The sequence below is a fragment of the Trachurus trachurus genome (assembly GCF_905171665.1).
Source record: "Trachurus trachurus genome assembly, chromosome: 9".
Taxonomy (NCBI): Eukaryota; Metazoa; Chordata; class Actinopteri; order Carangiformes; family Carangidae; genus Trachurus; species Trachurus trachurus.
Window position 1 is genome coordinate 28,361,617 of NC_139895.1, and position 26,863 is coordinate 28,388,479.

The following is a 26,863-nucleotide window of genomic DNA, read 5'->3' on the forward strand; positions in this document are numbered from 1 at the left end:
AAAGAGGGATTAGTGGAGATCTCTAGAAAGAATAGTTGATGTTTGCATTCACTGTTTCTCATAACGTATTGTGCAAACCCACCTTTTTAAACAGGCCTACTCCCTTTAACTTTTTTAAAACCTTTTTTTTTTTTTTTAAGGTGACCTGATTATTATCCTGGAAACAATCACACAGTTTATTTTCCAGTTTTCATGTCTGTTACCATGAAGTTGCTCAGTACATTTTGGCGGTGCACAGCCCCATTTCCTGGCGCATAGTTGGCACCTGTTTATCAGTGAACAGCTTGAGACCATTGGCATCGATGAAGGCTGCTGCACACACGTACATGTGTACCTTGGCACACGACAAGCAAAACAACTATGTATTACAACAGTGCCACCTCGTGTTACTGGTGGTTGAAAACTGTCACCGTCAGTTAATGTTGACCAGAAGAAGTGTTGAACACGCTTTATGACTCAAGTCATTATTGATTAAAGCAGATATCAGCTTCACGGCCGTTTCGGCTAATGCTGCGTTCAAGGCAGGCTTTTGAAACCGTAAGTTACAGCTTCAAGTCACAACTACGACTTGGTAGCGTTCCAGGTAACCCGTAGCTCGTGTTTTTACCATCCTGTTATCTGTGAAAGTTCCCTATAACGGCCACTCGTAACTTCCGACCCGTGAACTCGTACCAGATCGAACTGGTATGACTTCACAGGAAGGAAAAACACAAAGTACGAGTTTCTTTGAACGCACCATGAGTTAGCAGCCCCCGCCCTTGTCAGGCATCAATTGGTCCTCGTGCTACGTCACCACATTCACGCGCATCCCTTGGCTGCACACACAGCCCTTCATGCCGTTCTCTCTCCTCATTGGATAACACTTGTATCCCACAAGGAAAATTTTCTCCTCGGGTTACAGCAGAGCAGAGTGACGGAGAGACTCGTGTTTAGGCTGAAATACTTCATGTAAGTGATTGCTGACGGAAAATATGACTATTTAGGACTTATATTAACAAAAACATTCCACTGATATCTGCTTTAATATTGACTGGTATTTAGGGCACACTCACACTAGGCAATCGTACCGTGCCCAAGCACGTTTGCCCCCTAAAGTCCGGATTCTATTGCTGGTGTGAGTGCAAGCGTTCCGTGCCTGAGCACGGTACACTTCCCTGGCCCGGCACGGTTGGGAGAGGTGTGCTTGTGCACGGTACGCTTGGCCAGGAATGCGCACGTAATACGCTGCGGGCTCGTTCTCCACCACGTGTCTGCAACCGCATGTAAACAACAGTCACTTAACGATTACGTCGCGCCGTAAACATCGCTAGTTAACGTCGCTTTGATTAAACTTCAAGATAACCATGACAACCGGTCAACGCGCCGTTCTTTGTGCAGTCAGAGCGCATCCGCCGTGTTGGTATATCAACGTGATGACGTGTGTGTCGGAGGCAACCATGCTTCAGCACGCTTGGGTTCGAGGCAGTGTGAGTGCGGGCCAGCGGGGGACAGAGGAGGGGGGGCATTCGGGCTTCAGCACGGCACGGATCAACTGGCCCTAGTGTGAGTGCGCCCTTAGTAACACATGGTGTGCCATGAAACATAGAAGTGAACTATCACCATAGCAGCCTGACTGTTGACAGCAGGCAGATCACCTCCATGGATTACACCTGTTGTTACACATCCAGCCACCTGCCCTGTCCCTCAAAGGTAAGTTACCTCCTTCATTAACATCATGGGCAATGTGTATGTGTACCCCCATAGCTTTAAACCTCACTGCTGTGTAAAACACAACACTGCTGTGCAGTTCAGCTGAGAATGTTTCACTTTCTCATTTAGCAAATTTGTACAATTAAAAAAAATCATCAATATGTAAAAGCAGTAAATGACTACAACACACACAATCTGATCAATGACTGAACTGTTTAATCACTTCAGTTCTGCCTTTCACACACCAATTACAGCAAACAAAAACAAAAAAAATAGCTTAGTCATGAAGGCCTAAATAGAGACAGGAGTGACAACAGGGCATAAAACATGAATAATCATGAAAAGAAATCAGTGGAGGACGTGGTTGATCCTGAGGAGTATCCAAGCAGACAAGAAGATTTTGGATGTTGAGTCATTTAAATTTTTTAAGTTTTAAAACTCCCACTGCAGCATGCTGCTGTGCAAGGTTCAGAAAGGTCGAAGGCCAACCAGCACCGCAACAAATTCAGATGCATAACATGAAGATTTGGTTTGCTCTGTATCAGACAGGAATCTGACTCAATCTTTATTTGTTCTGATGCGTGGGCCTGCCGAAATATCCTTTGCTTTTAAAGAGACAGCCCCGGGTTTCACTTTCTTTTTACAGGTGGGAAATACTGACATTCAAACAGTCTTCATAGGCAAATTAAAGGTAGGGCTGGAGATTCTGGAAAACCGGCTCTAGCAGGCAACATTTTGAAAATACGCAAGTCAAAAGTCCCAGCCCCTTTCCTCAGACTGCTCTCTGAAGCCACGCCTTCACCTTCCGTGGACGTAGGTGAAGACACTCAATGCGCATTACCAGAGCTACAATGATAGCCATCAGACTGGAGTGTGGCTTTTCCGCGGACATAGGTGAAGACTCTGATCGCGCACACGAGAGGTGGGAGAAAGACGGTAGCTTGATTGACACATCACGATCCAATCAACTACAACGTGACATTGTACGTGATTGGATGGTATTTTTTGAGGCTTGTTCGTTTCCCAGGCAAGTGATTTTTTAAAGTTCATTTTTGTGAAAAAGCCTTTATTTACTCAGTTGCAATTGGGTGTTAAGATGATTTCTAGCAGATTAGTAAAGAATCCAGAATAAGATCTCCAACCCAACCTTTAAGTCAATCTACAGCTGACGCAGATAGACGGTTCTGAGAACCACAAATACGATCCTAATTCAGTTATATAGATATAATGTAAGCAGTGTGAGATTGAGCATATCGTTGTTGTCATAAGAAAATATCTGACTTTAGCTTTGGTGATGTTTAGGGTTACACATTCCTCTGATGCCTTTGGAAACTCTTCACAAAACATCGACCATACTGTTTAGTTCATCTATGCATACGGAAAATGCAATACATTTGTTAAAAAGTGCTTTGGCAAAATACCTCTCAATTCCCTTTAAAGCACATGTCAGCTTTTGAATTGTGCATTCTGTGATCTCTTTACAAACTATGAAATATAAAAGCATTGTGAAAATATGGCGGCATTGTCATTTTGTCTCCATATGTATTCTAAATTTGCCCTAATTGCACTGTGTAAGCTTTGCAACATTTCTAACTTTGGCTCCATCTTTTGGTGGCATCAAGAGTGCAGGAAAGCTACACAAGGATTACACTAAGAGCATTCTAATAACACCAAAGATGCTCTACTCCCATAACAATTCTCTGTGCTAAGGCTGGCATACTCTAGCTCATCTGATAAGGCAAATTAAAGTCACAAGGCAGACATTGACAGCACAGGAAAATATGGCGTCTCTTATTTAACAAGGCAAACCAGCAGCAGTTATAATAAATCTACGTCTTGCTGTGGATCAATAAAATTAATCTAACAAGTGTTTTTTCTTTTTAAATCTACCCTGAGCTGTGAATTTAAATAGAAATAAAACACACCAGACATTTTGGCACTGCATTGACAGAATGGCACTACAGGTCAGGGAAAAGTTGACATAGAATTCACAGTCAGCCTGTTGATCACGTAGTGTTTTAGTACAGGTGAGTAACCTAAACCCAGTCACATTCATTTACTACAGTATATATACACTCAGACAACATCCATCAATCAAAAGAAAGCAAAATGAGTAGTGTTGATCAAACTAAATAAATATAAGACTAGCTTAGCTTTACTCATTAATGCACGTTTGCTTTAACAGGTAGTTAAAAATGTAAAATCACAATTCAGCAGTAGCAGTAGTCACATAAGGTCGGACATGTCCTCTAAACTCAGGTGCATCTGTCCAACTCAAGAGTGCATATTCATATTAATGGTCAGTTGAATGGCCAACCCTGTCCACCGGTCCCTTACTTATCTGCCCAGGTATACAGGCCACACAGAAGCAAAATAAATCCAACTCTCACTAAAACCAAAACCAGTCTAGCTAGAGGACTCAGGCTTTGAAGAAAAATGTAAATCTATACGTCCATTAGGTGGAAGACTGTGGTGGTGATACAATCTGAGATCGGTTTCACTATTGGCTGTGGAAGGCACATGAGGATGAGGATCAGATTTAGGATGGAACAATCTAATTCTTTGGGTGGACGGTTCAAATTTGCAGGCGGAAGTCCAGATAAAGGGCAGGACAGAGTAAACGTGAGCTTAATCTTTACCAAAAGTCACATTCTGCTGGGGCAACAGATCCCTAGTGGTCATTTCCCTTTGAAAAACAAACATTTGCCTCTATTTCTTGGCATGTGTGCTCACAAGAATGTATATGTGCATACTGCATGTGTGCGTGTGTGCCTGTGAGTTTATGTGTCTTTCACTCTGAAAAGTTTTCAGTGAACCCATGTAAAGTAAGCTACCTCATCCAGGTCCACGGGGTAGTCAGTCAGGTAAATGGGACCTTTATCAAAATGTTCCCCCTTGTAGCTTCTCCAGCGTCCTGCAGGGAGGTAAATGTCCCTCTCCTGCTTCCCTGGCTCCAGCACCGGGGCCACCATCAGATCGTCCCCTATCAGGAACTGGGAGTCGATCTTGTAGGCCGCCTCGTCGTCATTGGCGATCCACCAAAGGGGCCTGATGATTGGGTCTCCTGTATCGAGAACCTCACCCGCCAGTTCAAGAACCCTGGGAGCCACCAGGGTCTCGTGAAGCTCGGTGAACTTCTGTGCTATCTGGACCACCTGCACAGGAATCCACAAAGATACAGAGTTAGCATCAGTGTACAGCATGAAGGCTGGTTCCACATTCTGTGTACATATACACCATTAAAGGGATAGTTCACCCTAGAATGATATTTCACTCATTATCTACTCACCCTCATGTTGACTAAGGGCTGGAAGAATTTTCAGAGTCCACCGTCCCTTCTCTGAGTTACAGGGGGTCTTGGCGTAGCAGTGCATTTCAATGCAACGGTTGCAAAGGGACACCAGAGCTCTTCGTAAAAAAACACACACAAAAAAACATCCAAATACCTCCATGATGCTCGTATGTAATGTCCGTCTTGTGCTGAAGCCCCAAATTGCGTAATTGTCCGGAAAAAAATTAAATAAGTCCACATTCCAAGCATGTTTGTAGCATTAGCTCCTAGTGTCTGTTGTCCGGCTCTTCCGCTGCCAGCGCGCATGTGCAAGGTTCACACTGATACTGAGACCGACTGAGACTCGCTTCCTTCCAAAGAAATGCAGCTCGTCCTCGACATCAAAATCTTCAGCCATGGCTAAAATATGTTTTAAGAGGCCAAAATTGCACGAAAAAGTGTTGTCCCGGTGCAAGGCAGGCTATTACGGACTGCTTCTAGTCCTTCGCCGGGGTAAACAAGGAAGCGAGTCGGTCTCAGTGCGAACCTTGCGCATGCGTGCTGGCAGCGGAAGAGCCGGACAACAGACACTAGGAGCTAATGCTACAAACATGCTTGGAATGTGGACTTATTTAATTTTTTTCCGGACAATTACGCAATTTGGGGCTTCAGCACAAGACGGACATTACATACGAGCATCATGGAGGTATTTGGATGTTTTTTTGTGTGTGTTTTTTTACGAAGAGCTCTGGTGTCCCTTTGCAACCGTTGCATTGAAATGCACTGCTACGCCAAGACCCCCTGTAACTCAGAGAAGGGACGGTGGACTCTGAAAATTCTTCCAGCCCTTAGTCAACATGAGGGTGAGTAGATAATGAGCGAAATATCATTCTAGGGTGAACTATCCCTTTAAGCAATTAATTATGATTCAATTAGTCATCATGCTTTCCAAACAAAACCACCCACATATACAGTATTTCACATTATAACACTCAAACATTCAAAATCTAAATCTAAATCTAAACTGTCTCGCAGCATTTCAGTTTTGGTAAAAGCAAAGCATGTCCTAGATCATAAATCACTCTATATTCTGTACAATTCACTGATTCTTCCTTATTTAGAGTACTGTACAGAGACATGGGGAAACACATACAAAACTGCACTTCAGCCACTTTTCATACTGCAAAAAAGAGCAACGAGAATTATTCACAGGGTTGATTATGGGGCACACACCAATGACTTATTTTGGAAATCTAAAACTCTAAAATTGTTTGATTTGGTGGAGCATAAAACAGCCCAAGTATTATATAAAGCAAGGAACTATCTGCTACCACGAAAGAGAGCAAGGTTATGATTTAAGAGAGAAATCAAATCTAAAGGTTGGTAGAGCTCGCACAACAAAGAAAAGTTTCTGTATCACCATTTGTGGAGTAAAACTGTGGAATAATATGAGTACTGAAATCAAAAACATTTCGAGTGTAATCATGTTTAAAAAGAGACATAAAGAAATTATTCTCCAGAGGTACATTGAATAATTCACACAAGGTGTTTGCTTACTTACTTACTATTTGGATTAAAATGTGTAATGTGTAAAATGTTTAATTAGAACATATAGTTAAAATTATAGGGGTAGGATTAGATAAGTTTATACTTCTTCCTACTCCTTTATGCTCATGTAAACTGCGTTGCTTATGAGATGTTACTTTTTTTTGTGTATACATTTTTGCTGTTCACTTATTATATTATTATTTTATCTTATTTATTTTTATTTTTTTACATTGTCGTTTACATGATCGAAATAAAGATATCAATCAATCAATCAATCAATCAATCAATCAATCAAAACATTTGTATTTTAATCAATAATATAAACTTCTATTTACAATGTTGGCAGCCAATTTAGGCTTGAAATGCACCTTTATTGAGTAAAATAAAGAAACTTTTTTTTTAAAGAACAGTGTTTTACACACTTATCATATAATTGAACCACAGGAATAACAGAAAACATCTCATCATGTAAAAACATTTTTTCCAACTGGAAGACGTATCCTCTAATCTGCTGCTCACCTCGCTGTCGTATGCCCAGGGTGGGATAGAGAACTGCATGGCAGGCATAAAAGCTGACAGCTCCAGCCATCGGATGTACAGCTCTCTGTCCGGCAGACCATTGTTACCTGAAAGACAAAGCAGGCATCAGAGGGTAGAACGGGACCAGGTCTAAGACTCTCTGTATGTAGTGGAGGGTCGTACCTGTGGTGCGGTTGGGGTATGCGTTTCCTCCGATCATGTCAGGTAAGACAAACTGGTAGCCCAGGATGCTGATGGTCAGAACGGTTGGGATGATGGACTTGAGGCCGAGCTCGTAACCCCACACCGAGTCTCTGTCGATGATCCTGAAGAAGCAGGAGATGTCCTGACTCTGGTAGCCCACCCTCAGCTCGGCGCGCTCGCTGAAGGGTACGGCCATCTCCGTGTAGCGGCGGGTGAAGGTGGAGGGGTCAGAGAGTGGGCCCAGGGTGCTAAACTGCTGGGGGAGGTAGCTTGTTTCTCCTGCGTCAAATTTGAACGAGGTCACGTCGTAGCGGGTTTTGAGCATGCGCAGGTGGGAGGAGTACCACTCTCTGGCGTCTGGGTTGGTGAAATCCAAGATTCCTCCGATACCGTTCCACCAGCGGACCAGAGCCGGCAGCTCGCCGCTCGGCTCCCGGACAAACAGGCCCTTTTCCACGGCCACGCCAAAGTTAATGGAGTCGTAGTTAATGAAGGGATGTGTCCAGAGCGACACCTGGAACCCGTCCTCTCTGAGTTTGTCGAACATCCCGCTGGCGTTGGGGAACTTCTGCGGGTCAAAGTCAAACTCTCCGTAGTCTGCGGTGTAGCGGTCGTCCAGCTCCAGGTGGGAGCAGGAGAAGCCATGTTCTGTGATGTCGGCGGCATAGCGCAGCAGCTTCTCCTGAGTTACAGATGACTTGTGGAGAGCCCACGTTGACCACACTGGCTGTTTGAACACTTCAGTGGACGGGACCTTGATTGGCTTTGGGAAATACCGACGTACCTGTGCAAAAATGCATATACAGAGCACACACAGAGTTTTTCATTGTTCAAAAGGTTTGTCTCTCTCTTCTATTAGGCTCATTTGTATTAAAGACATACATTCCTCTACCCTCTACCTTAGCATAATGACTGAAAACAAAGGGAAACAACTAGCCTGCCCCTAGAAGACACCACCATTCCCTGCTGACAATAGTCCTGCACATAACCCCACAAACAATATATAACATGTTGACTAATGACTTGTGAGCTTTAAAGTGCTGTTAGTTAGTTTGTTTTTGTTACCTTTGGACAGAGCCATGGGGACAGAGCCTGTCCCCTTCATTTCAAGTTTAGTCATAGTGCCATATTGAGCAGACTGCTGACTGAAATCTCAATGTCAAAGCAAGTAGTTTCCAAAATGTTGAACTATTCCTTTAAATACCACCGCACAGGGATTAAAGGTTTGGCAGTGCTGTGTAAGTCCATGGTTCTTACATTAGATTCATCTTTAAATTCAGACAAAAAGTCAGTGGCAGTTTAACAGAGTTCAGTCACCCCTTGGATTTAACTAAGCTAACAGGTCAGAGCCTCCCATTGGATAATTACTGCATGGTCCATGGATGATTATGTTTCAGCTGGCAACAATTTATTTAACCCAGACTGATGCAGTCTCATTTCTTATACAACCACGTCAGAAGACACATCCTGTGGTCGTGGAGAAGATGTTAATCTGTTTCAGAGGGGTCAAATTATCGGCATCAAGCAAATAAAACATCTAAGGAGACTACTAGTGGGTTAAGAACTGTCCAACACATTATTACAAACTGGAAGGAGAGTGGGGAACCATCTTCTTCATGGAAGAAATGTGGTCCAATGTGACCACAGAGTTCAGACCTGAACCCCACTGAGAATCTTTGAAAAATGACTGCAACTCTGGACGGAAATAAATGTTGTGACAGCTTATTCGAACTATGCCACGTGCCGTAATCAAAGCTAAAGGCAGTCTAATATTAGAGTGCGTGACTTTGTTTTGGGGACGGGCAGTGTATCTTCAAATGTGTTTGACAAACAGTGCAAAATCCAGCAGAATCAAAAACACAGGGAGGTTCATCTCCTGCTAAGACCAGAAACTGTTTGGTGGTTTTGATAAATTACTTCAACAGTCAGAATTCTTACTGGTTCATTGTCTGTCTTCACAGCAGTTAAGACATCATGATGATGTCATATCAGATCAGCATTAATACCAGCCAACACTGCAGCTCGGCTCTAAGGTCATTCCTGTCGTCTCTCTCCAATTCTGCTCTTAATTTTGTTACGTTGTATTGGAGTTTACAGGCAGAGGAACTTGGCCTTAGTCTCTAAGTGCACCACAGATTTCCTGGAGGAGAACCAACAGATCCATTCCAGGTGCTGTCAATACATTCATCTGAGAGTCAATGCAACTGTTCCCATGGCAGTTCCCCAAAAATGTTCAATGAGGGAATGTTCGATGCCCAATGTCATCCAGGTAATTTACTAATTTCACAGCATTTACCCACAGCCATCGGGCTTTTTAATTCTTCTGCAAATGGTAGATGACAGACAAATGTATTTCCCTTAGGGGATTAATAAAGTTATTCTTATTTTATTGCTTATCTTTAGTTTTAAAAGATCATTCTTAAAAACAACTTGGCTACACTGCAGATAAATTAATACTGAAAGTTTTCTATATGTTAAGAGGATGGGTGATTTGACCAGCAAAATACACAGTATGCCAACAACAGTACACTCACCATGTATTTATGGATAGATGTCACATCTGAGCCCACACACACTCTGTAGCTGAGCTCAGGTAAGGCCTGCTGTTCTTCTGCTGGTCGGAAGGGGGAGTTCTGATACCGGGCCTGGAACCTCAGTGTCCTGTCCTTCTCCGACCAGCCCAAATGAAATGGTACCGAGTCATTAATCTTGATCGCGGTTGCGTTAGATGACAGCCAATAGCGTTCCAGGATTCCCCCAAAAGCATTCCTATTGGAGTACACGTCGCTGGTGATGAAAGGCCGTGGTTCCTCCTCCCCCTGGATTTTTATGGGCCAGTACTGCGTTGCCATCTCCGCCCCTCCGTACCAGTGGGACTCATTGTAGGCCATGGCGTGCTCCACCGCCTGCTCACTCTGCAGCTCCTCCCAGCGAACACGGTAACACATCACTGTGTCCTTGAGCTGGACCGTCTCGATAAAGAAGTTGATCTTGCCAGAATTTGACCGAGTGCAGCTCAGAATTCGTCCCTCTTTTGTGCATGAGTCCAGGTCCAGTGTGCCAGACCTAGAATGGTTTGTGGATGGACGGGAAGAAAACACAAAGGAACTGGTTCAGCACAGCATGAGCATGAGCCAAGCGAGTATTATTAGCAGCAAATCATACCCCTGTATAACTGAAATGAGAGGCATGAAAATATTTTAAGCTCCATTCAATTACTGTATTTCTCTGCACATCCTGGGCATGCTCTGTCTATTCCTGTCGATGAGAGGATGTGATTAAATCGGTCTTCCCTCAGGGTGTAATCATGTGTCTGACTCGTCTGGCTTTGCATTATCCATCCACACGTTGTAGACAGGCTGTCTGTTTAGGCTCAGCACATAAAAAACAGTGCTGGGACCAAGAGACTGATGTATGTTAGAGAGTTATTGTTAGCCATGTTTTGCTGACTGTCACTTTTAAAGTGGAACAGTAAGAGTATTTCACTTCCTCTTTTTGTCATCAATCTGTGTTTTCTGTTTTAAAATGGCCAAAGCATCGGCAGCATTATCTTCATTTCTTACCAAAAATCTTTCTAAACCTGACACCTTCTATTTTATTGTATTCTCTATGGAATCGTCCAATAACCAGAGGGTTGGCGGTTCGAATCCCGCTCTCTCCCAGTCTCTGTTGTAGTGTCCTTGGGCAAGACACCTTACCCACCTTGCCTCGTGTGAATGATCATGGTGGTGGTCGGAGGGGCCGTTTGGCGCACATTGGCAGCCACGCTTCTGTCAGTCTGCCCCAGGGCAGCTGTGGCTACAGACGTAGCTTACCACCACCGGTGTGAATGTGTATGAATGAATAATGGTTGCTGTACACGCTTTGGGTATTGGGTAACAATAGAAAAGCTCTATATAAATGTAATCCATTATTATTATTATTATTATTATTACTACCTTAGTCTCGCATCCATCATACTTTTCTGCCATTTGATGGACAACTATATGAGAGGACAGTGAGCTCACCTGAATGTCATATTGAAGATGACGGCCCCCGCCTGGTTACGAATGATGAAACCTTCCTTGTCCAGGTCCAACAACTCGGTCTTCAGCAGCTCCGCTTTACGGAGAGACGCCGAGTAGTAGCACCAGGCCACCACGGCGGCCAGCACCAACACACAGCCCAGCATCCCCGCCATCACCAGGGGTCGGCTTTCGTTGCCCAGTTTCTTCTTCAGCGGAGAGGCTCCGGCGCCCCCGGCCATCTGCTGCTCCCCAGGAGCCACTGGGATGATCTGATACATACTGAAGACTGCAGGCAGGGGTGGGGGTGCTCAGAGGAGGAGGAGAGGCAGGAGTGGACAGCTGCAGTGAACCGGCCGACAGCCTCGGTGAAAAGATCTAGAAGTGATTTTCTCACTTACAGCAGGGGAGGTGGAGGTGGAGGTGGAGAGGGGGGAAGGGGGGGGCGTGAGTCTACCTGGTGCTTTTTAGCAGCGTCTCCATTTCTGAATGTGGGTGGAGTTTTCCAAATCTGCGACACAGATGAAAGCAGAGGTCAAGATTCACTTCAACAACACAAATATCATCCACGCACACAAAACCTGTAATATCACATCAGCTGTAATCTGCTAAATAGCAGGTAGCCACTAGCCAGGCCAGGCTGCAGCCACACACAACTAATGAATCCATAAAAACAGGCAACCATCAGATATTTCAGACAACATGTCAGCATTGTTCAATCACAGCTATCCCTCGGGCGAGAGCAACCAGGACGTGATTAAACATATCAATCAATTGCAGCTCTGAATGTAACCCTACAGTTTTCAGATACAGGGCCAATCATCCACAACAGAACCCTGTTTATCCTCCCCACACGTATCATTACGCTCCGGCTCCACATGCTTATTTGGTTCAGATGGAGGTTAGTGGCATTGCAGCAGCAAAGACAGGAACTCTTGCAAGTGCAAACCCTGCAAAAACTGGGTTAATGTGTTGAAACCAGTGCTGCTGCTGCATGTCTTCAGCTCAGCTTACTCACATCTCCTTAATAAGATGCTGTCCCACTTTACTTTATCAGCCATGCATTTAGTAGCACACACACAAACTAAAACTCTGCTGCTTTGTTCCAACACTCTACTTATCTGGACTCTCTCTATCTACCTGGCCTGTCTGGTGTTTTTACTAAACTTAACCAACTCCTTTCTTCATTGTCTAAACCCAACCAATGGGACAGTTCCACTTCTCACTCAAAGTCACAACTCAACTTCTCTCTCAAAAATAGGCAAAAATCTGCAAAGTCACAACTCCACTTCCAGGTGTGGGACCAAAACTTGCATGTTCCCCGGGTCCTGTGGAAAGCGGGGAACATTTTTCTACAAAAAAAAAGGGGTTCTATGTTCCCCGGTCACATTGAAGTGGGGAACACAGGGATGACCACTCTTGTCAGCACTTACTTTAATAATGGTTACTACATAGACATAATGATACTGTGGCTCTTTGAAGCCATGCAGCTGAATTCATGCCTTTCAATGAGAGGTAATGTGGCAGTCTTCAGGTGCATTAGGACCTTCTGCCTCCAGGACGGTGTGACCACTGGCACTGACCACAGACCAGTCCACTTCTGCTGGTTTGCAATGGGAGGTGTAAATAGGCTTCTTTGCAGCAGCAGAGAGCGGCCGTGTGGTCAGACCGGCCTCAGCCTGCTCCCTGCAGAGACGTTTCGTTTTCTCACAGCGCCTCCCCTCCCCCTCACTGCTGTTGTATGTTCACGTGAGTTGTACCAAATATATAAAACTATGTAAAGCTGACAATGACATGTGACATCAATGTCATGGTGACAGCAGACACAAACAGCTTACAGACAATCTCCTACAGGCTACACCGGAGTCACGGTGACGTAGGTTACATAGTATCCAAACATTCCCAATTCCTGATCGATAACAACAGTGGAACTCGTCGACGGCTGTTGACGCTGTGTCGGGACATTAGTAGGCTACTAACCGGCTGCACCGGTTGTCACGAACTGTGTTAAACGGTCTTGTTCTCACGTCGAAGCGACATTTTCTGTTTCTTTACCCCACACACGAGTCAGACACTTCACCCACGCACCTTCAAATCTCCCTTTTCAGCGCTGCGGCCGTAAAAAACAGAGTTATCTCACCTCCGCATCTGTCTGCTGGGGTCAATGTGGAGCTACAGCTGGAGCTGGGAGCGCAGTGTCTACTGCGCAGCTGCGGGGCCGTTTGAAGTTTCACGGCCACGCCCCCAACGGACGACCTCGAGGTGGACTGGTCCGTGAACGTGTCACTCATACGGTAGGCGACGCCCTTCGCTTGACTCCTGGGAAATGTATTGTAAATACAAGGTAGTCTTCTTGAATCAACATTTATTATCAGTAACAACAACTTTAACATTGTGACCTGCCTGCAGATGAATATACTTTTACAACATGTTAACAAAGGTTTTTTAAACTACCGTGCAAGACATACACCTTCACCTTAGTTACCGTTTTCCATGGAAACAATTCAAACGTAAGATGTGGGCTGATCTGCGGTATTTTATTTTTCCTCACTTCCTACATACCGCCAGGAAAATGTTAATAACTGTATTTTTGTAACTGTTGTTATCGTTATTATTTCTCCTAGGGTCGTTTTCTTACCGTTTGTTTTTCGGCAGAATCTGACAGTTGCCTGCACCTGGCACCGGAACAACGTTGCACAACTTCTCCTGAGCAAACTCCAGGGGTGAGATCATCCAGAGCAGATAACAATGTGGTTGTAACAGTGTTTGGACCACTGGGTGGCAGCAGCAGGCTACATGACACCATGAACGTGTGCGCTTTTGCTAAAGCGAGCACTCCACTGTTTCCCATTATGTCCTTTAGCACTGCAGACATGTTGTTGTCGTTGTTCCACTGAACATCCATAGATAGATATATAGCTACACATCAGTTGGCTTGTAGGCACTAACTTACTGTTGAATTAGACACTAGGCCTGATAGGCTAGTGGTTGAAGGAGCAACAATGGCTATAATACCAAGTATTAGTAAGTACTAGCCCACTGGTAGTAACATTAGGCAGCTGGAAAGAAGAAGCAGCGCCGGAATTTGATTGTAGTTTTTTCATAACAGCAATTATGTAAGTGAATAGGCTATGCATGTAATGGGAGAATCATCAAATATTCACTACCTTTTTTTGAATTGAGAGTAGATGGTGATTTTTCTTTTCTTTTCTTTCTTTCTTTCTTTCTTTTTAGGCTGTCATAGTTGGTTTTTTCAACTGTTAGCAAGTTATCTGATGACATCACCTTGGACTTTGGGAAACTGTGAATGGCATGTGCCACTGATTTCTTTTCATTCAATTCAATTTAATGACAAATCTGAAAAATAAAAGACTGGTAAATCAATAACCATAATAATTGTTAATTTCAGCCATGGGCATTGTGAGTGTTTCTTATAAACTTTTTGACTAATGTGTTATCTGGCCATGGAAACTGTAGCCTAATGTTAAAAGTAGAAACATGGGAAATGGGAGTAACACTGGGATTCAAGAATAGTAGGCTATTACCGTAAATGTAACAGTAGTAGGAGTGGTGATAATGGTTACAGTAACAGTAATAGTGGTGTGTGTGTGTAGCAGAAATGAAATTTGGCAACTGTGTTTCAGGGCCTGCAGCAACAAGAGCCAAAGTGACTCATGCTCATCTGCAGGAGATTCAGGCTGCAGAGGGATATGCTGCTGCTGCTGCTGGCCGGTCTGCTCTGCTGTGCGCCTGCAGCTGAGCCCTGTCTGCAGTGTGATCGCAGGGTCAGGCTCCTCCACGAAGACTTGGTGCTGTCCGCTCCATCTGTGGCTGACCAGATTGAAATGAAAAAGATTTGTGACTATGCTTATGAGACCTACAGAGAGACCAGCCGGCAGCGAAAGGGCGTCATTGGTGAGGACAGGACATGGTAGCACAATATGACATGACTTGAACTTAAATCTCCAAGGTTTTTTATGATCTGGTTGAAGTCACTTTGTTCTCTAATACCGAGTGAAATGTGTAAGAAGTGTAAAAGACGACTGATTGTTTCTCATTGCTCAGATCCCACCACTCTGTACAGAGCCAGAACTGAGTACCAGAGTGAATTTGATGGATTTCTGAAAACCCCCCGCACTGGTGAGAATCACAGAAATACATCATTCATTCTAACTATCTGATCCAAAAGCAGACACAGCAGTTGGAAACCTTTGAAAACGCACCAATCACCGGATGTACAACATGACATGTGACACATTACATTTTACATTACCTTTTTTTTCACATTTTCCAAGGCAAACTCAGTGTGCTCCAGGTTCTCTGTTCTTTTTAAAGGGTCTGTAACATTTGAAGCCATTCAGATCATGGACAAAGGCAGGAGGATATTGGAGAAACACTTAGATGGCTTCATCCCTCATGGTAATTGGCATGAATAACAAAGTATGAGAAGTACAAAATATGTCAATCTCAGATCATTCATTTGTCTCTCCCATAGGATTGTGCCCCAACAAGTGTGGTAAGTTTCTTCTGTCCAGTTCTGCCACCTCCAGCGCTGTAAACCCTCATACAGACACATGCTGCTCTATACATAGATTGTGTCTTTACGGGACACGTGTGTATACATGTGTGTGTGTGTGTGTGTGTGTGTGTGTGTGTGTGTGTGTGTGTGTGTGTGTGTGTGTGTGTGTGTGTGTGTGTGTGTGTGTGTGTGTGTGTGTGTGTGTGTGTGTGTGTGTGTGTGTGTGTGTGTGGTTCTCAGGGCTTCTGAATCGAAGAGTAATGGATTGCCTCTCTTGCCGTTACAAGACCTACATCTGTCACTCACCCACCGGCCAGCAGCACTGCGGTGGTATATTTTTCTGTTGCTTTTTTGTGTTGTATGCTCATGTTGGTGGTTGGGTGAGGGGGGGTGCACCTGTATGTACCAGTCTCCTCAGGGCACATGGACACGTGCTGTCATGGGTGTGTAAATGTGTTCTAAAGCAAGGAGGCACTGCTGCTGCCTGTCCATGTGCAAGGCTAATGAAAAAAGATTATTCAAGCACTGCAGATGCAAATGAATGAAGCATCCCCTCCACACACGTACACACACACACACACACACACACACACACACACACGTACCCCTTCTCTCCAGAGTACCCAGTGCAGGCTGAGGAGGGAGGCCAGGCAGTGCTGAACTGTTTTCTTCCATGGCATCGACTTCTGCTGGGAAAACCAGAATACCACTACTCCTGGGCCCCTGGACAAACAGGAAGTAAAAAGGTCTCTCCAATTCTCATGTTTCTTTCTCAAATGACAGTGGCATAAGTAGTGAATCATTGTCACTTTAAAACTATAGCTACTTCACGTTGTCAAATCAGTTTTATGTGTGTGACACTAACAGAGTTAGGTCAAGGCCTAAGAATAAATACAGAGAGAAACCCAACAGTTCCCACAATGAGCAAGCACTCACAGAGAGGAAAAACTCCCTCGTAGCAGGAAGAATGCTCTAACATAAGCAGACTGGGGTGGGCTGCTGTATCCTCTGGTTGGGTCAAGAGGAAAGGAATGGTTGGGGGCAGTAATTATACATTTAGGATGACTGAATGAGTGTTGTTGTGGCAGATCAGAAAAGACAGAGAGACAGTGAGGGGAAGCACAAACTAGAGAGGGGGAGAAAATTAAAGTCAATGATATGGTTTAACTACTGAAAGTCAACATTTAATTACAAACGTACCTCTCTGCCCACTTCCTGATACCAGTATGTTCTTTATTTAGCGTCATGGTGAATATGTAAATTGACCGTCTGCCAGCTTTTTCACCCACTAACTTGCAAGTATCACTTCCTAATTTGTAGAAGCCGCTGGATGAAAGTGATTTCAAAGCCTTGGTGGTGACGCACGACTCGTCAGTGGTGTTAAATCAGCTGCGTTTGGATGAGCAAGGAACATATCGCTGCTCTCTGCGCCGTCACGATGGAACCATCCTCTACCAAGTCACTTTCCTGCTCAACGGTTAAGTCAGAGCTCAGGGACAGTCAGCATCAAAGAGAACACACACACTGAAACACCTTTAGACAGATGTCCCAGTCTAATTCATCGTAAGGGTTCCAATCACTTTGTGTTGATGTGAGTGTCTGTGGTTTCTGTTCTTTCAATTGTGTTTCAACTTGACGCCCTATTGGTAGTAGGACTTTGTTAGATGTTTGTCAGACCCATGGATCCATGGTCAGACCTGTTCAATAGCAATTACTGGAAGTCGTAACACTATTTCACTAAGCAGGCCAAGTAGGCGTGCTACGTAAGTCGAGTATGTTTGGGGCAGTGTCAAGACAGTGGGTGGCCCTCTTTCTAAAATTGTATCTTCTAAACATGTTATATACACTATTGTTCTATGGGTTCTAAGAAAAGCACATTAGGTTTAGCCTACTCTTATGGAAACATGCTATATATTAAAATTAAAAGTACCGTACAAAAGGCTCTTCCAACCACTACCGATCAAGAACTGCATACAGTTCCAACAGTAGCTGCTAAATTACCTAAATGAAAGTTCTGCTGACATGTTTTCATGTTGTTAACAGATCTTTGTGTTGTTTCCTCACAGTTTCTCCTTTGCCTGACCCACCTCGCCAACCCCCCGTCACTCTGCCCTCTCTGCCTCATGGAGACAAGTACTCACCTTTCCAACCTCGCGAGGACATGCTGGTGCCAGTCATTGCCATGGTTACTGCTCTGGGTCTGATGGCGAGCGTGGGCCTCACAGTCATCCTGGGGTGAGTGTCAGTAAGTGGGTGGTGGGGGGGTAGAAAGAGAGAATGAGAGGTTAGCAGGAAGGGTTGAGGTAAAAGAGGTGATACCAAACGTCTCAAGCTGTCATGTAGTTTGTATAGCTCAGGTTTGTACAGTATCTCCTGTGGAACGACAATGGATAAAAAAAATCTGATCATTATTGTTTTAGAGAACAGTATTGAGTTGTAGCATCATAGCATCACTTCTTCTGGGAAGTTATGTCAGCCATCAACAGGGGCTTACACATATTGTACAAACAATTAGCTGTGGTATTTACTGTGTGAACCTATGACTAAAGGTTAGTATGATTATGTTGTTGTTTTTTTAGAATGATGATGAGCCAGCGGAGAGCAGTACAGGAGCTGAGATACTGTCCGGTGCAGTAGTTGTACATTTCACCCTGTTGTTGGATACATTCTCCATGGCAATGAGAATACATGGAGCTGAATGAGGCAGGGGTTTCTATAAACATGTTGTTTTTGAAAAAACACTAAACTCAGTGTACAATTCACATGGAGAGACTAAAAAAAAAAACACTCACTAACATTATGCACCAGCATTGATCTGACCCCAGCAGGGACACGTTTCCTCTGAATGGGGAGATGGCCTTGTCACATGGACGTATATGAGAGGAATCAGGGATGAGGTAAATCTCCCGGATTACAGTGTTTTTCAGAGATTAATAGCCCCAGACATCCAATTAATCCTGGATAATCCCCCAGTGGGAGGAGGGGGTTGATGTGAAAGGGTGAAATCCAGCAGTAGATGTTTTCATCTGGGTTTCTCTTAATGTTTATTTACTCATACATTCATTCAAAGAGACAGACAGAGCAGGGGGAAGTGATTGAAAACTGGTGGTTTTCTTATCATTCTGAAGTGACTGTCTACTGACAACACTGAGATCACTGACATCATTTGCTTCCGTCTGTCTGTCCGCTCTGTGCGTTTTTGATGACATAAGCAGCTTCTGTTTCAAAAATAGTCGCCTCTGTTTACACAAGTTCTGTCACGGTTTCCTCGTCAAGACTCGGCATATTTTTGCACACCGTTGCCTTTTTTGGCTCTTGTGGTGTGTGTGTGAGTGTGAGTGCTACGAGCACCTAGCCCCGTGTTGATGTCGAAAGACTGATTCCCTGTGAATGGGTGAGGTCATTGTTGTCATCGACAGGAGCGCTCCGGCTTGTTCACAGAGGGAAAACTCTTTGAATCAAGTCAGGTCAGTGTTGTGTATGTAGCAGCAGTATAGAGGATCCACGGTACTTTGCATACACAACAGGCTGTAGCACATTCTTTACACATAACTGAATCAAAACGAAAGTGATTTGTTATGGATGAGACACCACATCCGGGAATTAGTAACTACCTCACCTCTGGACTCGTTGATCAAGTCTCAGGGTTTCTGAGGTAAATTCTGAAGAACTTTTTGGATCACAGGAAGTCAGCCCGGGTCATGAGCTATGACAAGGGTAAGAAAGGTTGTAGTGAGGGGGTGAGTGTGTGGAGGCTGAGGCCTTCATGGATGGTGACAGGATGTGCGTGCGCTGCTGTTTCCTGTCAGGCTGCTGCGATGGGGGCGAGAGAAGACAGAGAGAGAAAGAGAAAGAGAGAGAGAGAGCGTAATTTAAGACACCCTCACAAAGACAAAAGCTCACGTCACTGCCTAGTGCCTTCCAATTCAACTAGCCTCATTGCTTCACCGTGACTTAATATATGTGTTTGGGCCTACAGTGTCAGTTTAGGCTACAGTAAATGCATGCTCAGCGATTCTGCTGACAGCCACAATGAACTGCTCACATTAATGTGTGTGTGTATGTGTGTGTGCTGCTGTGGACTGAAACTGCAGCCTCAGCAGGGCGCGAGTGGGACAGAGTGCTGTGGGACCAGCGGAAATGGGAAGATGAAGAAAGTGGAGTCAGAGGTTTGAGTGGGAGACGTCTGTGGGAAGGAAGGCAGAGTCTGAATGTGGGTTATGAGGAAATGAAGACACAGATGTCAGATTACACCTTAAGAACCCATATCCCACACTGCACATAATGAATACATGTATCCCCTTGTTTGTAAGGCGACGAATCCTGTGGACAGCAGAGAGAAGGTGATACAGTGTCCTTCTCAATGAGGAACCCTCAAATTTAAATTGACAAAAAAACAAAAAGAAAAACAAATGCGAGGTTCATGTAAGCCCCCAGCTTTTATTATAAGTGAAACTAAGACAACTGGGACTACAGGGACTTTTGGTCGAGGAACGAGACAACATGACATCATGAGAGCTGATTCATTAACTGTACCTCTCAAAGTAACTTTATAATGAGTAATCTGTCATTTTCAAATTATTAATACAACAAAAATGACTGGTATTTTCATGGGATTTCCTAACAATAATAAAATTATATCGCCTTATTCTTGAAGTATGAGTGTGTTCAAAGTGCAAGTAGTTAGATTATGGATGTGTGATAGGATTATCAGGGACAACGGCTCTGTCTTTGCATTCTGCAACTGTTTTCTGTCAGGAATTGATTCATTTGTCAGCAGGCTGTAATATCACAGAGGAGGAAGACTCAGGTGATTTAGATTTCCCAGTAGAGCAGGAAAAAAAAAGTCAAATCTGCTCTGACATTTTATGAGTGCAACATTTGACTTGTCCCCGAGGTCAGTGATAACATGCTGGGCACAGAGAGAATCCATTTAGGCCAACAGTTACTTTAATGTGCGAGGGGGCCAGAGAGGCTCAGATTTAATCTAACCCAAATAACAGAAATCGGCCTTCACCCTTTTCCTCTGAGGGCTGTCGGCTCAGGCGGGGAGAGGGAGGGGAGGGGGGCGTTTCAGCATAACGTCATTCAACACAAAAACACGGGATAACCCCAAATGACCACGTGCGCGGTAGGAAAATCAGGTTTGACGTCAGTGTCCATATGAGGAGTGGCGGCCGCGCCATATTTGGTTGTTCCGCGTGTGACGTTGTTCCTGCTTTGGAAACCAAGGCGGGGCCGCGGTGTCCCCGCCCCCTCACACAGCTGTTATCAATGAACAAGTGAAACTCAACATCTGAAGCTGCTTCTGAGCGAGCTGACAGAGAAGTGCTCTTTGCATCTAAAGGCGCTTCTTGACACACTTCATCAACTTTAAACTGTCACTGAACAAATCTCCAATCTAAAACCCCATAGGCCTAGTTTTAGTTTTACACAAAGAAATAGTCTTTTATTATTGCGTCTAAATTATTTTTGAATTTATATTTTCCGCCATGACTTCAATTAATGAGCCTTTGGAAATTAGTGGCAATGAGCTGATCCACATCCTCCGGACCCCCCGGGACCAGTACACCTCTGCCGGGTGTGTGCTGCTGGACTGCAGACCGTTCCTCGACTTTTCTCTCACTCACATTTGCGAGTCCCGAAACGTCAACTGGAACTCCATGCTGCGTCGGAGGTCCAAGGGCTCGGTGGTGGCTCTGGAGTGGCTGATCCCGGACAAGGCGCTCCTGGCCCGGCTGCGGCGTGGAGACTTCTCTCCCGTGGTGGTGGTGGACGACAGGAGCCGCTCCTTGGCCGGGCTCAAGACGGACAGCGTGGCCCAGATGCTGCTCACCGCCCTGCACAACGAGGTCCAGGCGCAGGTCTGCTTTCTACAAGGTAATAATAGCACACACTCATAAATTATAGAATTTTCATGTCCACAATTTTAATACTTGGCGAGAGCAGAGGATAATAAAACTGTGATTTCCATTTAGGCGGATTTGAGGGATTTTCCGAGGCCTACCCAGAGCTCTGTTACAACTCTGCCAGCAGCTTCTCTACAGCAGAACCTGAGCCAATGGTGACTGGTCGGAGGACACCAGCATACGATCAGGTGAGATGAAATTCAATAAATAGTATAATATCGTCATTAGTGATGGGAATAGGCCTAATTATATATAATAATTATTATGAATAATTATAGGCTATAATTAAATTAAATTAAATTGAATAAATAATCAATAATAACCAACAACTAGTTCCAGATAAACGGGAGATTATATGGTTAGGGGGGTGAGTCCAAGTAATTTGACATATGAGCATTTTATTAAAAAGTAACGCAATAGTTACTTTTTCTGGCAATTAGTTACTTTTATAGTGTATTAATTCAGTTACTAACTTAGTTACCTTTGGTGGGAAATTAACTAGTAACTATAACTAATTACATTTTTAAGATAATGTGCCCAACACTGATCGTCATCCAATAACAATGACAAAAAAGAAAGCTTGTTGGTTTTAACGTGGACTCTGGCTCTGCTCTGCCTCAGGACGGTCCCGTGGAGCTGCTGCCCTTCCTGTTCTTAGGCAGCGCCATCCACTCCTCCCGCAGAGAGACCCTGGCAGCAGCGGGCATCACGGCCGTGCTCAACGTCTCCTCCACCTGCCCCAACTTCTACGAGGGGGAGTTTGAGTACCTGCGGCTCACAGTGGAGGACAGTCTGGCTGCCGACATCAGAGCCTGCTTCTCTACAGCCATCGGCTTCATCGGTGAGTTTCCTCCCTCTATTCAAACCATGATCACTGTATGCTTACATCAATTCAAACCCCAGTCAAGTTAGTAGCCACACAACACTCAGGGATTTATTTTTCTTTACACCTTGGATGAAACCATCCAAAACATTTTAAGTAGCTTGTACACCATAATCCATTTTGTAGGCTACAGTTAAGGAGGTTACAAAACACCTGCATTATGCTGCGTAAGCCACAGAAGAGAAATGTTTGAACATTTCTTTAGCTTGTTTTGACCCCTGTAACTTAAAGTTTAGCTCAGGAGAGTTGAATTTCCATTGTCACACAGTGAATGACTGTATTTTATAGACCTTAGCCTCTGTCACGCTGTGTAAAGCTCTGTATGTATTTCCACTAGTGAAAGGTTCTGATGTCAAAGGAACTAATGTGAAACGGAGCACAATAAGCTGATCTGTCTCTTCCTCTTTCCGTCTCGTCTTTTCCGTCCCGCCTACAGACTCGGTGAAGCAGAGTGGTGGACGGGTGCTGGTGCACTGCCAGGCAGGTATCTCCCGCTCTGCTACCATCTGCCTGGCCTACCTCATGCACACACAGCGGGTCCGGCTGGACGAGGCCTTCAACTTTGTGAAGGAGCGCCGTCATGTCATCTCCCCCAACCTGGCCTTCATGGGACAGCTGCTGCAGTTTGAGACAGACGTCCTCTGCCAAGGATGAAGGACCCAGAGGACATTTCTATGACTGTACTTTTGATCTCCTACCTCCTGTAGGTACTGGGCTGGACTCAGAGCACTATCAGGAGTTAGAATTATGTACAAATATGCTGTTTGTGCTATTAAATCTAGTACACAACAGGCAAATACTCTGCACTCAGAGAAAAGCTCCATGTGTTGCTGGCATCACATGGCTGCTGGATCTGGCCCCTGGACAAATAGTGTCTGCAATATAAACCCCACTGGAAAAACCACATTATGAACAATTGTGATTCTGAGCCAGCAAGTTGGAGCAACTATGGAATAATTCCCCATGATGTTTTGAACTCGAGGCGGGGGCAGGGTTTGTGCCTGCTCGTCGAGTTTTGTGTACGTCTGTGTGTTACATTGTTCCACTAATGTGCCTGATTGTTTACAAGGGCTGTCCTATTTTCATACTGGAAGTCATTCCCTCACTGTGATGCATCTTGTTATCATATGAGACAACACTGTGTTAATATCTACAGCAATACATGAATCTCAAGTGTTATTGTCTAACTTGCAAAAATGCACTAACCAGAACACTGGTGTCATAAGTCTAAACATTTTTTTTAATCTCAAGATACACAGAAATCACTCAAATTGAAAGACTTTGTATTTTTTATCATGTAGATAGAATTTTTATTTTTATTTATTGTTTCAGAGTCTGTTCTGAGAGTGTTGGCATTATTGCTGTCTCTTACTGCACTTTACACCTGATAGGTTCAGCTGATTCCTGCTGATTTTCCACTGAAATAAAAATCATGCTGGAGAACACACTGAGTTTCTTTACTCTTTAACACGCTGTTCTGATTATACAAACACTTCACTCCCCGTTTAATATTATTACATAAAAAGGATACAGAGCGTTTTGCAGTGTTTTCACAGAGCACATTACAGATGCACAGCTCCACACTGACCGACCGCGCTGCACTTGTGTTGCTCTGGCTAAATCAGGAGGTATTAGAACTGTGCATTGAGTATTTTTCAGGATTATCCTCTGGGAATGGGTTTTACAGTCCAATTGTACTTTTATTTTTGCTCAATGTTCAGCTGAATCCAGGTCCCTCTCTGAATAGTATGGATACACTTTAGAGAATTCAGAGAATTCAGAGCTACGGTGCTATGTGGAAAAAGTATTTGCCCCCTTCCTGGGCGCCTGGGACCTGGATGACTTGCAGTAATTGATGGACCAGAAAATCCTGAAGGAGAAGGTCCGGCCATCAGTTTGTGACCTTAAGGTCAAACGCTATTGGGTTTCTCCATTAGTGGATAAAGACTCTCACTGTGGTTCACTGGAGTCCCAAAGCTTTGGAAATGGCTGTGTAACACTTTCTAGATGTCAATGATTTAGTTTTTTCATCTGTTCTTGATTTTTTTTTAGATGGTTCTATTGAAGGGATTTCTTGACCCAACAGGTCTGGCAGTGATCAGGTCTGGGTGTGGACAGTGACATTGAACTCAGCTTTAAAAATTTTTTTGATTTATCACAGTTAGTTCCTGATTTAACAAGGAGGCCCTATGTGTGACTTTTTCCACATAGGGCCAGGTAGGTTTGTAAAGCTTTTTTGCCTTAATAAATGAAATCATCATTTAAAAACTGCACTTGATATTTATGATGTGGAACTTGCCTGCAAGTATTTTTAAGAATTCAGAGTAAAAGGTTATAATGATTCCAAGTTTTCCGTAGATATTGGTCATCTCTCTAAAAGAAAGAAATGTTTCTTGGGCCGAGGACAGAAAATCTGAGGCTGAGGTGGACAGGCAGAGATTTCAGAAGCTTCTTAAGAAGTGCACAGCTCTCAAAGCCAAGTCAGTGTTACCTCTCTGAAACCACAGAAAATCAAAATGACCCAAAGAAAATTTGGAAACTCATAAAATCCTTTTCAGGCAGTGTGACAGGCAGTGATCTGCCTAGCTACATATAAGATTCTCCCCTCTCTCTCCCCATTTCCTGTCCATTTCCAGCTGTCCTATGGAAATAGAGGCATAAAAGCCCCCCAAAATACTTAAAAAAATAAAATAAACTGGCGATGATTATATCACCAAGCTTCTCACACATATTCATTTTAACTCGAGTCTCATGAGAGGACCCTATAAAGTCCAGAAATCTGCTTTTGTTCTGCCCTTGTCATCCCTCACCATCCTCACCGTTTCCACCTGTTGCTCTCAGCTATGCCTCATTTCCACTCACTGACTCAGTGCCAGGCACTTTGCTCCTATGACCAGACCCTCTATTACTTATTGACAGACTGACTTCATGGTTTTGACTTGGCTGGCCTCTGACCACCTCTCCTCATCTCTGCCCCAGTAAATGCAACATCCCCGATACGAACAGCAAGGCTCAGGGTTCTAGCTTCTTTAGATAATAGGGCCCTAAAAAAAAATGTTCTTGCTCCCTCTTGCGTGCTCAGGCCCTAAAAATACTGTAAATTCCTTTGACCATAGCAGCCAAAGAGAAAATTCACTTCCTCTAACTCAACTTGTGAGAAAAGCATCTGGCAAAAAATATGTGTATTTATATATACAGTATATGCACAGGATAGAAAGCCATAATCAGGAAGTATGGAAAGTCCACTTCACTGATTGATTCCCAGTCACGATACAGTGCTGTAGGCCTAGTGACCTAGCCTCTGGTTCCTCATTTTGGTCATTTACAGCTAAACTCAGGTAACCCTGACACCAACACTGAGCTGCATTTAGGCAGCATGTCAACCACAGGTTCCCTACCGCATAGCATCATGGGTGAAAGTGGCCTTTCCAGACAGATCGAGTTGAATTTTGACCATTGTTTAAAAATCTCTCTCTCTCGCTCTCTAAACAAAAATGCATTTAATTCTAAAATCTACTAATCCAGATGAGATGACAACGAACTGAAACTAATAATGCCACCACTACCTCTGATTCTAATGAGGCCACCCACGCTCCAGTTGTGACCATAGATCCACTTCCTCTCATTTGCAAGGATCCATTACGCAATGTGTACACAAGAGTAACTGTTCTACTTGTAGTTTTCCTTCTGTTACCCACAGTTTTCTGTAGGACAGAGGAATGCACATAGGAGTTTTTAGCTTTCTGGTTTTGACCCAGACGACACATCAACTCAGAGACACTTTGAAAATAACATTTGTATAGGTTTGTGCTGGTTTTAACATTAACAGTCACTTGTAGTTTAGATAATTTTACGTTTTACTGACCGCTTTCGTGTGTGTGTGTGTGTGTGTGTGTGTGTGTGTGTGTGTGTGTGTGTGTGTGTGTTTGTGTGTGTGTGTGTGTGTGTGTGTGTGTGTGTGTGTGTGTGTGTGTGTGTGTGTGTGTGTGTGTGTGTGTGTGTGTGTGTGTGTGTGTGTGTGTGTGTGTGTGTGTGTGTGTGTGTGTTGTCAGCACCTCTGCCAAGAATGGATTTCTCCTCTAAATTTCTGCAATACTTTCACTGAAATAACTGTTTAAGGCCAAAAGAGAAATAATCACATTATTTCACAAATAGTACATTATTGAAAATATGAATTTGAGTAGCCACTCTGTGGGGAAATCTCCTCGTAACCACTGGGTCAAATTCTAGGGCCACACTGGAGCCACTAAACAAGGAAGTGCTGTCATAAGATGTCATTCTCAAAGATGGCAGGTAACAGTTGATCATAAACATACA

At 44.0% G+C, this 26,863-nt stretch overlaps 3 protein-coding genes across 7 annotated transcripts; 2 read left to right on the forward strand and 1 right to left on the reverse strand.

The window, feature by feature from the left end:
* Nucleotides 1–1,883: 1,883 nt before the first annotated feature.
* LOC310991650 (myogenesis-regulating glycosidase-like) lies at nucleotides 1,884–13,513 on the reverse strand. Of its 2 annotated transcripts, none has more exons than XM_083979477.1 (6): nucleotides 13,376–13,513; nucleotides 11,239–11,746; nucleotides 9,766–10,297; nucleotides 7,211–8,015; nucleotides 7,028–7,134; nucleotides 1,884–4,844 (listed from the first exon to the last, which is right to left on the reverse strand). In XM_083979477.1, exons 2-6 carry the CDS (start codon nucleotides 11,514–11,516, stop codon nucleotides 4,497–4,499), a joined length of 2,070 nt encoding a protein of 689 aa, XP_083835603.1. In that variant the 5' UTR covers nucleotides 11,517–11,746; nucleotides 13,376–13,513; the 3' UTR covers nucleotides 1,884–4,496. The 2 variants fall into 2 exon arrangements, with proteins under 2 accessions (XP_083835603.1, XP_083835604.1); XM_083979478.1 differs by having other exon boundaries at nucleotides 13,324–13,381.
* Nucleotides 13,393–20,692, forward strand: izumo1 (izumo sperm-oocyte fusion 1). 4 transcript variants are annotated; one of them, XM_083979480.1, is made up of 11 exons: nucleotides 13,393–13,529; nucleotides 13,860–13,958; nucleotides 14,880–15,150; nucleotides 15,301–15,375; nucleotides 15,571–15,654; nucleotides 15,731–15,751; nucleotides 15,995–16,084; nucleotides 16,373–16,500; nucleotides 17,075–17,231; nucleotides 17,821–17,989; nucleotides 18,334–20,692. In XM_083979480.1, the coding sequence occupies exons 3-11, from the start codon at nucleotides 14,910–14,912 to the stop codon at nucleotides 18,389–18,391; spliced, it is 1,023 nt and encodes a 340-aa protein (XP_083835606.1). In that variant the 5' UTR covers nucleotides 13,393–13,529; nucleotides 13,860–13,958; nucleotides 14,880–14,909; the 3' UTR covers nucleotides 18,392–20,692. The 4 variants fall into 4 exon arrangements, with proteins under 4 accessions (XP_083835606.1, XP_083835608.1, XP_083835607.1 ...); XM_083979482.1 differs by having other exon boundaries at nucleotides 13,421–13,529; nucleotides 13,891–13,958; XM_083979481.1 differs by lacking the exon at nucleotides 13,393–13,529 and adding an exon at nucleotides 13,538–13,579.
* A 380-nt stretch (nucleotides 20,693–21,072) lies between these two features.
* dusp2 (dual specificity phosphatase 2) lies at nucleotides 21,073–23,991 on the forward strand. The gene is made up of 4 exons (XM_083979483.1): nucleotides 21,073–21,634; nucleotides 21,733–21,851; nucleotides 22,285–22,504; nucleotides 22,983–23,991. The coding sequence occupies exons 1-4, from the start codon at nucleotides 21,247–21,249 to the stop codon at nucleotides 23,198–23,200; spliced, it is 945 nt and encodes a 314-aa protein (XP_083835609.1). The 5' UTR covers nucleotides 21,073–21,246; the 3' UTR covers nucleotides 23,201–23,991.
* Nucleotides 23,992–26,863: the final 2,872 nt, after the last annotated feature.

Bases quoted from the DNA above. Each gene is read 5' to 3' on its own strand.
- LOC310991650 (XM_083979477.1), bottom strand. From the start codon at position 11,516: ATGTATCAGATCATCCCAGTGGCTCCTGGGGAGCAGCAGATGGCCGGG. The intron at 10,298-11,238 runs GTGAGCTCACTG...AAACCATTCTAG, and splicing joins ATCTTCAATATGACATTCAG to GTCTGGCACACTGGACCTGG. The intron at 7,135-7,210 runs GTACGACCCTCC...TTTGTCTTTCAG, and splicing joins ATACCCCAACCGCACCACAG to GTAACAATGGTCTGCCGGAC.
- izumo1 (XM_083979480.1), top strand. From the start codon at position 14,910: ATGCTCATCTGCAGGAGATTCAGGCTGCAGAGGGATATGCTGCTGCTG. The intron at 15,151-15,300 runs GTGAGGACAGGA...CTCATTGCTCAG, and splicing joins GCAGCGAAAGGGCGTCATTG to ATCCCACCACTCTGTACAGA. The intron at 15,752-15,994 runs GTAAGTTTCTTC...TGTGGTTCTCAG, and splicing joins ATTGTGCCCCAACAAGTGTG to GGCTTCTGAATCGAAGAGTA.
- dusp2 (XM_083979483.1), top strand. From the start codon at position 21,247: ATGACTTCAATTAATGAGCCTTTGGAAATTAGTGGCAATGAGCTGATC. The intron at 21,852-22,284 runs GTGAGATGAAAT...GCTCTGCCTCAG, and splicing joins GGACACCAGCATACGATCAG to GACGGTCCCGTGGAGCTGCT. The intron at 22,505-22,982 runs GTGAGTTTCCTC...TCCCGCCTACAG, and splicing joins TACAGCCATCGGCTTCATCG to ACTCGGTGAAGCAGAGTGGT.